Source organism: Oncorhynchus mykiss, chromosome 21 (genome assembly GCF_013265735.2).
Source record: "Oncorhynchus mykiss isolate Arlee chromosome 21, USDA_OmykA_1.1, whole genome shotgun sequence".
Classification (NCBI taxonomy): Eukaryota; Metazoa; Chordata; class Actinopteri; order Salmoniformes; family Salmonidae; genus Oncorhynchus; species Oncorhynchus mykiss.
The window spans coordinates 54,300,920-54,314,697 of record NC_048585.1 but is presented as its reverse complement, the minus strand read 5'-3'; the positions used below and the strand labels follow the sequence as shown (position 1 = coordinate 54,314,697).

The following is a 13,778-nucleotide window of genomic DNA, read 5'->3' as shown; positions in this document are numbered from 1 at the left end:
GGACATGAACACATGTTGAAAACGTAAAACGGTTTTACTTCCAACTGAAAGTAAGTGTGATTATGTGATTGCCACAGTCCATCAGAACGCATTGTGTCACACGGGCTGGGTGATTAAGTCACTAGCCCCTTATAGGCCAAAACTAATAAACATCCACATAAGAGAACTTAGAGAAACAGAGGATGAGGGGAAAGAAAGACAAGAAAGAGGAGGAGGAAAAGAGGAGAAAAATTGTTATTTTCCTGAGCACACACACACTTCACTGGTCTTTGTGGGAGGAGCAAAGCAGTTGGGATGCAGGAGGATGATGTCACTCTGACACACACACACACACACACACACACACACACACACACACACACACACACACACACACAGTGGCGTTAGTGCAGAGCAGCTCCTCCACACATCTGGAGCTGAGGCAGGACTCTGAGCCCGGGGGAGAGGTGAGGGAGGGGGGTACTGGGGGTTCGAGGGATGACCCTCAGCAAGGTCATACAGACACTCAGCTTATCTCCGAATAAGCATTTCACAAGTGGTAGCAATCCACTATTCAGGAAGTAATCATGTAATGTTGATACAGTTGTCTTTGCATCATTCGCATAAATTCAAGGAGTGGAATTTATTTCGGTCATTGCACTCGCTTTCTCTCTTCTGCTGTCTCTACCTCACTACCTCCTTCACTCTCTCTCACATCATCCATTAGTAGTGTTGAAACCAAGCATCTAACAATAATCCACAATTATCAAATTACAGCACCACCACCACTTCACCACTCCTCCCTTCCATTCCCTCATTCCTCTCTTCTGTTTCATCTTCGTCCGCTGGGAACTGTACGTTCCATCTCTCCGCCTTTTCATGGGAAAACCACCAAACCCTGGGCAGCGTGCTCTGATCCACAGTACTGACGCTCAGCTGTCTATCTCTCTCCCTCTGTTTCCCCCTCCTTCTCAAGGCTCTTTCCCCCCTCCGTCTTTATCAGCCCAAAAGTGACCCTCTTCCAACCCGTATGCAACCGTATTACTTTAGCTCTTTCACCCTCCTTTACCCTCTCCCTCTTCCTAACGCATTGAGGCTAGATATTATCAGCCCAAAAAACAGAGACATCCCTCCAGTTATCTCCAGACCAGAGATATCCCTCCAGTTATCTCCAAACCAGAGATATCCCTCCAGTTATCTCCAAACCAGAGATATCCCTCCAGTTATCTCCAAACCAGAGATATCCCTCCAGTTATCTCCAAACCAGAGATATCCCTCCAGTTATCTCCAAACCAGAGATATCCCTCCAGTTATCTCCAAACCAGAGATATCCCTCCAGTTATCTCCAAACCAGAGATATCCCTCCAGTTATCTCCAAACCAGAGACATCCCTCCAGTTATCTCCAAACCAGAGACATCCCTCCAGTTATCTCCAAACCAGAGATATCCCTCCAGTTATCTCCAAACCAGAGATATCCCTCCAGTTATCTCCAAACCAGAGATATCCCTCCAGTTATCTCCAAACCAGAGATATCCCTCCAGTTATCTCCAAACCAGAGATATCCCTCCAGTTATCTCCAAACCAGAGATATCCCTCCAGTTATCTCCAGACCAAAGATATCCCTCCAGTTATCTCCAAACCAGATATATCCCTCCAGTTATCTCCAAACCAGAGATATCCCTCCAGTTATCTCCAAACCAGATATACCCCTCCAGTTATCTCCAAACCAGAGATATCCCTCCAGTTATCTCCAAACCAGAGATATCCCTCCAGTTATCTCCAAACCAGATATACCCCTCCAGTTATCTCCAAACCAGAGATATCCCTCCAGTTATCTCCAAACCAAAGATATCCTTCCAGTTATCTCCAAACCAGAGATATCCCTCCAGTTATCTCCAAACCAAAGATATCCTTCCAGTTATCTCCAAACCAGAGATATCCCTCCAGTTATCTCCAATGTCCTTAAGAGTCCCAAGCTCTAAAAGTCCTGGGGAACAAGCCAGCCCATCACTGGGAAACGTATCATGGTGTGTCTTCAGTGATAAAACTCCAGGACCAGTAAAAAGAGCTAATGGGTATCTGAGGAGGTCTCTGTGGTTTGGCTTTGTCTGCTGAGGCTTTAGAGGAGCATGTAGCTAAGTCCTGCTGAGGCTTTAGAGGAGCATGTAGCTAAGTCCTGCTGAGGCTTTAGAGGAGCATGCAGCTAAGTCCTGCTGAGGCTTTAGAGGAGCATGAAGCTAAGTCCTGCTGAGGCTTTAGAGGAGCATGAAGCTAAGTCCTGCTGAGGCTTTAGAGGAGCATGTAGCTAAGCCCGCTGAGGCTTTAGAGGAGCATGAAGCTAAGTCCTGCTGAGGCTTTAGAGGAGCATGTAGCTAAGTCCCGCTGAGGCTTTAGAGGAGCATGAAGCTAAGCCCGCTGAGGCTTTAGAGGAGCATGAAGCTAAGCCACCGGGAGGCTTTAGAGGAGCATGCAGCTAAGTCCTGCTGAGGCATTAGAGGAGCATGTAGCTAAGTCCTGCTGAGGCTTTAGAGGAGCATGTAGCTAAGTCCTGCTGAGTCTTTAGAGGAGCATGTAGCTAAGTCCTACTGAGGCTTTAGAGGAGCATGTAGCTAAGTCCTGCTGAGGCTTTAGAGGAGCATGTAGCTAAGTCCTGCTGAGGCTTTAGAGGAGCATGAAGCTAAGTCCCACTGAGGCTTTAGAGGAGCATGTAGCTAAGTCCTGCTGAGGCTTTAGAGGAGCATGTAGCTAAGCCCTACTGAGGCTTTAGAGGAGCATGTAGCTAAGTCCTGCTGAGGCTTTAGAGGAGCATGTAGCTAAGCCCTACTGAGGCTTTAGAGGAGCATGAAGCTAAGCCCGCTGAGGCTTTAGAGGAGCATGAAGTTAAGTGATCCCTTTTTCTGATCTCCTTTCTGAGGGAAACTGCACGTTTTCATACCTACTCCTGCACATGTGTACTTGTCAAGGTTTCATACCTACTCCTGCACATGTGTACTTGTCAAGGTTTCATACCTACTCCTGCACATGTGTACTTGTCAAGGTTTCATACCTACTCCTGCACACGTGTACTTGTCAAGGTTTCATACCTACTCCTGCACAGGTGTACTTGTCAAGGTTTCATACCTACTCCTGCACACGTGTACTTGTCAAGGTTTCATACCTACTCCTGCACAGGTGTACTTGTCAAGGTTTCGGTCGAGTCTAATATTTTGGTCAAATACATTTATTCACAGATATCTTGTGTGACTTATCATGTGGTTCCAACCTTGACCTCAGACCAACGTATTTTACTATTATAATGTAGACGCCTCCACCCATACCCCCCCTGTCAGCAACCCTCCCACAATCATGAAACCAGCCACCTGCACTTTCACCCACTCACTCCATACACAACCACCACCTGACACCAAAGGTTTAAAGACCCGAAAAACACGGAATAACAAAGATTAACCTTTAAGGAAATTCTTGGTTCCCAAAATAACAACAACAACATTAAGACTAACAAGTAATCCATGTTAAGTCAAGGGCAAGCCAACAGTTCCGGTTACAAGTGCAACACTTACATCCCACCAAACATAGAAAGTCATCCACCACCTTCTCCCCAAATATCAATATGTCAAGGATAACTGAAATACATACAAGTAATATCAAACATATCCACAATTACAGTAGGTTCCCATGCACAACAACAAGACTAAGACAACCTGAAGACAAAAAGAGAAACAACTTCCACAGACAATAGAAAGGGCAAGCAGAAACAGACTTAAGGGGTCCCAACACACAACCTTGATGCACACCAAGAAAACCCAGCAGTACACTGGGAGAAAGAGACACAGAGAGATAGAGACCAGGGGGATCTGGTGCGTTACCGTGACCGTGAGGAGGTAAATTGAGATGCAGGGACGTCTTAGGTTGAGATTCAGGTGGTAGTAGGGGGTCCTGTTTGAGGCCTAGGGGGTTGAGGGAGGGGCAGAGGGGGGATGAGGGGGAGAAGGGGGAGAGGAAGCACAGGGAGGTGGTTTGACACGTCACACCTGTGTGGGGAGGGGAATCCTCGTGTAGGTTGAACGAGGTAATATTACACCCTACTTGTGTGCAGAAAAAATAGTGAAACTCTGAAGGGGGTTGGTGGGGGTGCTGACATTAAACCACAAGTTTGATGTAGGACAACAATAGAATGCTCACGATGTCACTGTGACAACTGTCTACAGACATGTCGATAGACGCAGTATAAACCAGCCTTTAGTCTTGAAATCTTTGGTTGTTTACTACACTACCGTACTCACTCTGTTTAGCACATGGCCTCAGGTGAATCCTTAAAGAGATGGGTGTGGCTAAAGGCTTAAGTGTGAACGATGCCGAATGTGTGTAGACAAAGAAGAGCTCTCCAGTATGTGCACCAAAACATTCAAGTTACAAGTTTATCAATTTTCAAAGCATGATTACTTTCCCATTGTTCCTCAACTGTAGTGTATGATGTACCATTTAGTAGCTATGAGTCTCTACTTTTTTTTTTTTTTTTTTTTTTTGTAACTTAAAAAAAAAAACACAATTTCAAATTTTGCAACAAAATACCGAATTGACATAGATTAGGAACATAGACATAGATTAGGAACAAATTAATTTAATTAAATATAACTGATCTCCTTATATTAACTGTAACTCCGTAAAATCTTTGAAATGGTTTATATTCTTGTTCAGTGTATGTAAAACTGTTATTTCAAACCAACGCAGCAGAAACCATGCAGAAACACAGCACACAGGTCACAGGTCATAGGTCATAAAAGAGTAATTATGGGACTCATTGTGCTGCCGTTTGTTTTACTATTGATTAGTTGAATGTTTGTACACAGCCGGGGATGGAGGACATGCAGTGTTATCAGAGCAATGGAACGGATGTACTCTAAAGGACACTGCACTCCATACCAGCGGACCCCTGGGTCCAGGGCAGCGTGCTAGGGACTAGCTACCTCTGAAGTAGGGCACATAGTTGTGCTGCTGGAGCACGGCCAGGGTGGTAGGGTTAAGGGGCAGAGGAGAGTTTCTGCCTCCAGGAGACATATTACCAGGCTGTGTCAACGGCCCAGGCACCTGCAGCCCCCCAGGGAACTTGGGGGGTAGACCCCTTGAGTAGTCCATGGGGAGGCAGGAGGAGTCCCTAGCCAAGGAGGAGAGGTACTTAGGCCCCCCTGTGTAGGCTGAGGGGTGGGGGAGGGAGCTGGAGTCAAGGGCCTGGCCATATCTATTACCCATTGCTTTACTGGCCATATAAAGATCCCCTGTAGGAGAAAATAGTTGAGGAGAAGGACAAGATGTTTTTTTAGGGCACAGAGGACACTGCCAATAGTATTGTCCCCCACCCAATAGTAGATAAATCCTGTTCTTTACACATTCTGTGGTAATGCCATGTTATGTGATGGTACCACCTCATTCAAAGAGCAGAAAGGAATGAGAATTCATAAAATGTCGGAACAGGAAATAACAGAATCTTCAAATAAACATGTGTTCTCTAAAGTGATAGAATTAACCAATCAAGATGACACCTAAATCAGGTTGCACTTTGTGGAATATGACCCAACATAGTAAAAATGACATCATGCACTATATGCAAATGCTGTATATTATTGACTACATTTGTAGATACGCATATCATTATAATAACGTATGATATTCATAATAGCTAAATACTTTTACTATACATTAACTATCATATACCGCATTTTACTGTGTTTTTTTAATTTTTTTTTAACTATTGCTAGCTGACGGGTGAGGGAGGAGGGGGGGTACCTACCCGGCCTGCTGTAGTTCTGGGGGGAGCGAGAAGGGGTGTACCCTCCATACTTCCCCAGGGAGCTGTTGGAGCTGGGGCTGGAGGGCCTCCTCTGACGAGGAGACTTCTCTCCGTCACCCTGGAAACAAGGAAGGCAAGTGATGTCATAGTGGTGTCATAGGGATGCCATACAAAGAGGGAAACTGATGTCATGGATAGAGACAAATCCTTAACACAGAACGTTCACTCAGTCTTTAATCACAGTGTATGGCGCGAGGGAGAGGAGGAAAAGAGAGGGAGAGAGAGAGATATATATATATATTTATATGTATATATATATATATATATATATATATAGAGAGAGAGAGAGAGAGAGAAAGAGATATATATATTTATATGTATATATATATATATATATATATATATATATAGAGAGAGAGAGAGAGAGAGAGAGAGAGAGAGAGAGAGAGAGAGAGAGAGAGAGAGAGAGAGAGAGAGAGAGAGAGGGAGAGAGAGAGAGAGAGAGAGAGAGAGAGAGAGAAAGATATATATATATATATATGTTTATATGTATATATATATATATATATATATATAGAGAGAGAGAGAGAGAGAGAGAGAGAGAGACAGAGAGAGAGAGATATATATATATATATATTTATATGTATATATATATATATATATAGAGAGAGAGAGAGAGAGAGAGAGAGAGAGAGAAAGATATATATATATATATATATATATATATTTATATGTATATATATATATATATATATATATATATATATATATATATATATATATACAGAGAGAGAGAGAGAGAGAGAGAGAGAGAGAGACAGAGAGAGAGAGAGAGATATATAGAGAGAGAGAGAAATATAGAGAGATAGAGAGAGAGAAATATAGAGAGAGAAAGAGAGCGAGAAAGAGAGAGAGAGCGAGAAAGAGAGAGAAGGCAGCTCCCTTGTTCCCTTCCTTGTCTCCTTACCTCTCCGTAGTGCCGTTCCTCTGAGGGGTAGCTGACGTAGGGACTGTAGGAGAGCATGTCTGGCCGGTCGATGTTGTAGATCGCCTTGATCTTTGGCAGAGCAGCAAGGTCTTTGTAGTCCAGCATCTCATCTCCTAGTTTGGCCTGGGACACAGAGGAAACACATCAAATCAGTCTTTTAAATATCAACCACTTTGATCAATGGTATAGCACAGTTGAAATACTGTAGTCAAATTAGCACAGTGGACAACCCTGGTCCAGGAGACCTACAGGATGATGGGCTTTTGCTCCAGACCATCACTAACCCACGTGAGTCAACCAATCAACTATTCATCATATGTAGTTGAATCAGGTGTTTTAATGCTGGGTTTGAACAAAACCCTGCACACAGTCACTGTTGCTCTTCTGGACCAGTGTTTGTGATCTCTGTTGTCCTGTGACTCCCTCTAGTGGCAAGGTGAGGTGGTGCTCACATAGATGACCCTGTTCGGAGAGCCAGACGCACTGGAGGCTGGGACAGAGGTGATGCTCTCAGAGGAAGTCCTGCTCACCTGGAAGACAGACAACAAGGAGTTAACTCTACTCATGATCAGAAAGGAGTGAGAGAGAGGTAGACATGGAGAGAAAGAGAGAGACATGTAATCACTCTTGAATTGAAAACTTACGCTTCACATTTCGACTCTCAACAAGTTTCTCGAACCAATGCCACTAACCTGAGGATAACTATGAGCCTTTGTTTACAAATAGCAGTGTGACAACAGAAGTAAACAACAGCCTCCTCTAGTCAGCACGCAGCATCATTCACGGTGACAGCGGTGGTGACCTAAACAGTCACACATTCTGTGACTGGGACGCCAGACAGACACAGTAGAGTTGTTCATTAGTGAAGCTCAGGTGGGTTAAAGTGATCCACGTCAACCATCTATTCAGGCGTTAGAGTTAGGCATGGGGCTAATTCCATTTCAACTTAATTCATCCCCTGAATTGAAATGGAATGGATCCAAACCCTGGTTATTAACATTCTACTACTGTCGGTCACTGTTTGGGTTGGATCACATGATCAGCCCAAGGGTAATGTGGGCGTGGCTAGCTACTGAGTGTAAAGCCTGTCAAGCGTCATGGGGTCAACCCCATGCAGAGGGTGCAGGTGAGGGGGTCTGGGCTGAACATGCATCACAAACCTGCTGCTCAGGGACGTCATTGACCTGTATCCGGACCTGCTTCTGGGAACGACAGGTGTATTACATTGGGGAAGGGGAGAGAGCACTGATCTGGGACCAGGGCTTACTAACTTACTGCACAGTAAGTGAAATTATTAGGTGCCCTTTGTTCAGGTAATCAAGATCAACACAGTCCCAGTCAACACACTCCCAGTCAACACACTCCCAGTCAACACAGCCCCAGTTAACACAGTCCCAGTCAACACAGTCCCAGTTAACACAGCCCCAGTCAACACAGTCCCAGTCAACACAGTCCCAGTCAACACAGCCCCAGTCAACACAGTTCCAGTTAACACAGTCCCAGTCAACACACTCCCAGTCAACACAGTCCCAGTTAACATAGTCCCAGTCAACACACTCCCAGTCAACACAGGCCCAGTCAACATAGTCCCAGTCAACACACTCCCAGTCAACACAGCCCCAGTTAACACAGTGCCAGTCAACACAGTCCCAGTCAACACAGTCCCAGTTAACACAGCCCCAGTCAACACAGTCCCAGTCAACACAGTCCCAGTCAACACAGTTCCAGTTAACACAGTCCCAGTCAACACACTCCCAGTCAACACAGCCCCAGTTAACACAGTCCCAGTTAACACAGTCCCAGTCAACACAGTCCCAGTCAACACAGTCCCAGTTAACACAGCCCCTGTCAACACAGTCCCAGTCAACAGGGTCAGTTAACCCAGTTAACACAGTCCCAGTTAACACAGTCCCAGTTAACACATACCCAGTCAACACAGTCCCAGTCAACACAGTCCCAGTTAACCCAGTCAACACAGTCCCAGTCAACACAGTCCCAGTTAACACAGTCCCAGTCAACACAGGCCCAGTCAACACAGTCCCAGTTAACACAGTCCCAGTCAACACAGTCCCAGTCAACACAGTCCCAGTCAACACAGTCATAGTCAACACAGACCCAGTTAACACAGTTGCAGTCAACACAGTCCCAGTTAACACAGTCCCAGTCAACACATTCCCAGTCAACACAGTCCCAGTCAACACAGTCCCAGTCAACACAGTCCCATCTCTAATGGGACAGAATAGAAGTTGACATACAAAATGATGTGAGGTTTAAACATTATCCTGTAATGAGTATGACTTCTCATTCAATACTGTAACACAGCCTTAGTTCAACTGTAGAGCTGCTTTAGAGTAATTTCTTGTGGACAGATGCATGTAACATTAAAATGGTAGTAGTGTCTGTCGACAAACTGTTGAGATGCGAAACCTTTTCATCACTGATCTTTTGGACACATCACAATTTTGCAAGTGCTCGCATCTTATGAATTTCAGAAGGGGAGGGGACATTTTGCCCATAGACTTGACTGAAACTGGCTGAGAGTTTCTGTTTAGAGGGATGGAGACTTCACTAGTCCCGGTAGTCTATTTTCAAACATGTCTCGGGGAGAGAGAACTCACCTTACTCTTCTCCTCCTGTCTGGCTGCCTGTCTGCAAGGAGGATGCCAGATGGAGTTACCTGACAGACAGGAAAGGAGGGGAGAGAAAGAGAGGGAGAGAATGAGAAAGAGAAAGAGAGAGAGAATGAGAAAGAGAAGGGAGAGAGAAAGGGAGGAGAGAGAGAGAAATACAATGAAATACATCCATTTCAAATGTCATATACTGCACAAAGCATAGTCTTTCCCCAGAGAAGCGGTTGTTCCTGACAGAGCATCATGAGTTTGGCAGACGAGAGATCCAAAATACGCCAGTGACTCATCAGACTGTCCTATTGTCTCCCTGTCACTGTGACATATGCTAATACCAACCCAAGTCTAAGGAAGCTAATTCCAGAAGTAAATCTGTCAGATAGCATACTGCAGGGAGAGAGAGACAGCATTTTTGTAAATCACAGACTGGGGACAAACTTACAGCAACAGTGCTCCAGGAACAATACATAAGAAACGAGGTGACTCACAAGGCTGATGTTGCGTGAGGTGATACATTCACTAACACTGTAATCCAATTCATTAGCATTGGCCAGATGTTCTGTAGCTCTATGCCTTTATGGCAGCTGGGCTATTAGTAAGATAGGTTTCTGTGCTGATGGAAGGCTGTTGGTGTAAAAAGAGAAGTAAAAAAAAAGAGAGAGAGAGAGAGAGAGAGAGAGAGCAGGAGATAGAGAGAGCAGGAGAGAGAGAGAGCAGGAGAGAGAGAGTGTGAGACAGAGAGAGAGAGAGAGAGAGAGAGTGAGAGAGAGAGAGAGAGAGAGACAGAGAGAGACAGAGAGACAGAGAGAGACAGACAGAGAGACAGAGAGAGAGGGAAAGAGACAGAGAGACAGACAGGCAGACAGAGGGAGGGAAAGAGATGGGGAGAAGGTGAGAGAGACAGAGGAAAAGAGTGGTTGGTTTACCTTGCAGGTACATCTCCTCTCCCTCTCCAAACATCTGCTCACACCTGGCACAGCGGGCACATGACGGGTGGTAGTGTTTCTCCCCAGCCTGGTACAGACAAGAGGTCAGAGGTCACACAAAGGTTAAAAAGGTCTTCACTGACATCGAAACAAGAGGTTACAACCTAGGAAATCGACAGTGAGAGAAATGACTGACAAATGGTGGCAGAAATAAGACAACCCACAGCAGGTTTACAAACACTTTACAAGCGGTATCCTACAACCAGGCAAAACAACATACGAAGTCTAAAGCACTTCTAGAGGCCTCGTGTGGATGTGTTATTGGTTAGTAGGCTGCTGATGCGGCTGGTTTAACCATTACCTAGAGTAATATTCTGTAAGCTTCTCCAATTAAAATCACTAATTGAAGTGGAGACGGATGAAGCTCAAAACAAAGTGCAGTTATCCAACATCGCCACGAGGGGGTGCTGTGGTACGGGCCACAGTACTGCAGGTCGGCTACGGGATCACTAAGAATGTCTACAGTTATGGCCATCCAAACCTTTATGAGACTAATCATGACGTCTAGAAGATGACATGACACCAATGTTGACGTTGTCGATGTTTATTGTAGATCTGAACGCTGTCTATGTGCTCTTACGTATGTCTTCACACTGACCTGCTAAAGGATGGAATATCAGTTATTCCTGAGGCTGTGATGAATTCCACAGAGCTGTTGGAGGTGGTAGAAATGGCCTGTTTATAATGAGCTGGTGTCATGGTGTGGATGGCACTCTCTTTCTCTCTCACTCTCTTTCTCTCTCTTTCTCTCTCTCTCCTGCCTACATATATGTGTCTCTCTCTATATACATATACAACATTGTTATTGCAAACAAAATTACATTATCTCTCTTGTGCTTTGTTGGTTTAATGTAGACTCCTTAGCGTGTTCCCTCGGGGAATAGATTTTTACATTCTAGTCATTTAGCAGACGCCCTTATCCAGAGTGACTTAAAGGAGGTGACTTACATTAGTGACTCACAGTATTGACTTACAGTAGTGAGTACATATATTTTCATACTTTTCCCATACTGGTCCCCTGCGGGATTCAAACCCACAACCCTAGAGCTGCAAGTTCTACCAACTGAGCTACACGGGACTATAGGGAGAACATTTTCCCTTGAACACTGACCTCGGGTCAGTTTAGCATTTCTCCTACCAATGGTTAAGGTTAAGATGGGGGGAAAGGGAAGCTGATCCTGTCTCATGATAATATCAGGAAATAGCCTATATTTCCTGGATAACATGATGAGAGGAAGAGAGGGGGGGTGGAGGGTGAGAGAGAGGAAGGTAGAAAGAGAGAGAGGAAGGTCCCTTTGAAACACCACTGCACTGCTGATCTGGAGCGATAACAGGCTGGAATGGGATTATTATTGAAACAAGGAAAGTACGACAGAGGAGAGGACAGAAGTGTTTTCTATCACAACGGACGGAAAACATCCTACAATCATGAGGAGGCATGGGTTGCCATGTTTGGGGTGTTTGATACCGTTGTGTTTTGGGTTACTGATATTACAGTGGTGCAAGTGGGGGGGTCGGGGGTCGGGGGGGTGGCAACCAGACGTTAAACTGTTAGAGAGACGAGAGGGCAGTTAAGGATTCAGACTGCAATTCTCTCTCCAAGTCTCCCTCTTACTCACTCTCTCTCTCCCTCTCCAAGTCTCCCTCTTACTCCCTCTCTCTCTCCAATTCTCCCTCCCTTCCTCTCTCTATCCCTCTCACTCTCCTTTTCTCTCTCTATCCCTCCCTTCCTCTCTCTATCCATCTCTATCCTTCTCACTCTCCCTCCCTTCATCTCTCTATCCATGTCTATCCCTCTCACTCTCCCTCCCTTCCTCTCTCTATCCATCTCTATCCCTCTCACTCTCCCTCCCTTCATCTCTCTATCCATCTCCCTCCCTCCCTTGCTCTCTCTATCCATCTCCCTCCCTCCCTTCCTCTCTCTATCCATCTCTATCCCTCTCGCTCTCCCTCCCTTCATCTCTCTATCCATCTCCCTCCCTTCCTCTCTCTATCCATCTCTATCCATCTCCCTCCCTCCCTTCCTCTCTCTATCCATCTCTATCCCTCTCACTCTCTCTCCCTTCATCTCTCTATCCATCTCCCTCCCTCCCTTCCTCTCTCTATCCATCTCTATCGCTCTTGCTCTTCTCTCCCCCACAGTTTTAGGAGTAGGCTGAGAGGCAGGGGAGGTGATCCATTTAGTCTCAGAATGGATTTTGGTGAGAGAGGCAGAGTAGAGCAACGAGGCTGACACACACACACACACACACACACACACACACACACACACACACACACACACACACACACACACACACACACACACACACCGGCACACACAGAGAACACTCACATCAGTTGAACAGAGTGGTTGGATGCACGGAGCCCAGCTGGTAATACATTGTCTCTCTCTCTCTGTCCTGTCTTCAAACCAGCCAACCATACACAGATCCATAAAAACCTCCTCTTCCTCTTCCTTCCTCTTCCTGAACCCTACTGTGACCCTGTGCCACCTCTCTAGTGTAAACACCACATTCACTGGGGCATTCTGAGCACTATATATGTAGAAGACAGTGTACAGAACAAGGCCATTTCGATAACTCAATGCAGACAGAAACTTACTTCCAAGTGTTGAACTCGTTTGACAGGAGCCATTTGATCCATATGTTGTTGCAGACCATTCAGACCACTTAACCACAACCCTCAAACCATCCAGTTCAAGCCTCACCAAGGCCCCTCTGTTGACGTGTCCCTCTGCGGTTCCATTCCTTGATCAATCCTAAATGCCATGACATTTAAGTGCAGGCAGGAATCCTAGGCAAGGCTCCACACAGTCCACAGTGCAGGACAGGACTGGACAGGTGACAGACTGGTGGCTGTGACCCTCCTAACTAAACCCAGTGTTGGAGTGTAATGTACTGTGACTTGATCAGCATGGGTTCTAAAGGCCAATAGATAGCAGAGCCCTATCATAGCTCTCTAGGTTAGAAGCTGACTATCTCTGTCTGCTGACACTGTTTTGAATTGTGGTTCATGTGTGTTAATACAGGAGTGGGGATTAGGGCGTAGCATGCGCACCTAAACTGCCTTGAGGAAGCCACATTGACCCTCTGCGATGAAATCACACATTGTTGTACAGCACACACACAGAGACACACACACAGACACATACACAGAGACACACACACAGACACAGTGCCTTTCAGTTGTGACTGACTGATTGAGGCTGGCAGGCCGCAGGCTACCAACGTGACCCTGTAGGACCTAGAAGCATGTAGCTGAAATAACATATAAACTGGATGAGTTGTATCATGGTGTGATAATGTCATGCTATGATGAAAGAGACAAACATGCTCATTACATTTCCTATGAGTCTTATGTTTCCACCTGAGGGGGAGGGAGAGAGAGAGAGAGAGAGAGAGAGCGA

At 45.6% G+C, this 13,778-nt stretch overlaps 1 protein-coding gene across 15 annotated transcripts in view; it reads right to left on the bottom strand.

Moving 5' to 3' along the window:
* LOC110500735 (actin-binding LIM protein 2-like) overlaps window positions 1-13,778 on the bottom strand; it is a 136,099-nt gene that overhangs the window by 27,884 nt on the left and 94,437 nt on the right. For 5 of the 15 annotated variants that reach the window (XM_036958217.1, XM_036958224.1, XM_036958216.1 and 2 more), the window contains 8 exons: window positions 10,310-10,397; window positions 9,375-9,433; window positions 7,917-7,958; window positions 7,209-7,286; window positions 6,736-6,879; window positions 5,769-5,886; window positions 4,948-5,256; window positions 3,847-3,927 (listed from right to left, as the gene is read on the bottom strand). In XM_036958217.1, coding sequence (XP_036814112.1) covers window positions 3,847-3,927; window positions 4,948-5,256; window positions 5,769-5,886; window positions 6,736-6,879; window positions 7,209-7,286; window positions 7,917-7,958; window positions 9,375-9,433; window positions 10,310-10,397 — 919 coding nt within the window. The remainder of the gene's footprint in view (window positions 1-3,846; window positions 3,928-4,947; window positions 5,257-5,768; window positions 5,887-6,735; window positions 6,880-7,208; window positions 7,287-7,916; window positions 7,959-9,374; window positions 9,434-10,309; window positions 10,398-13,778) is intronic. The other 10 variants (XM_036958222.1, XM_036958223.1, XM_036958225.1 and 7 more) reach the window with 7 other exon arrangements.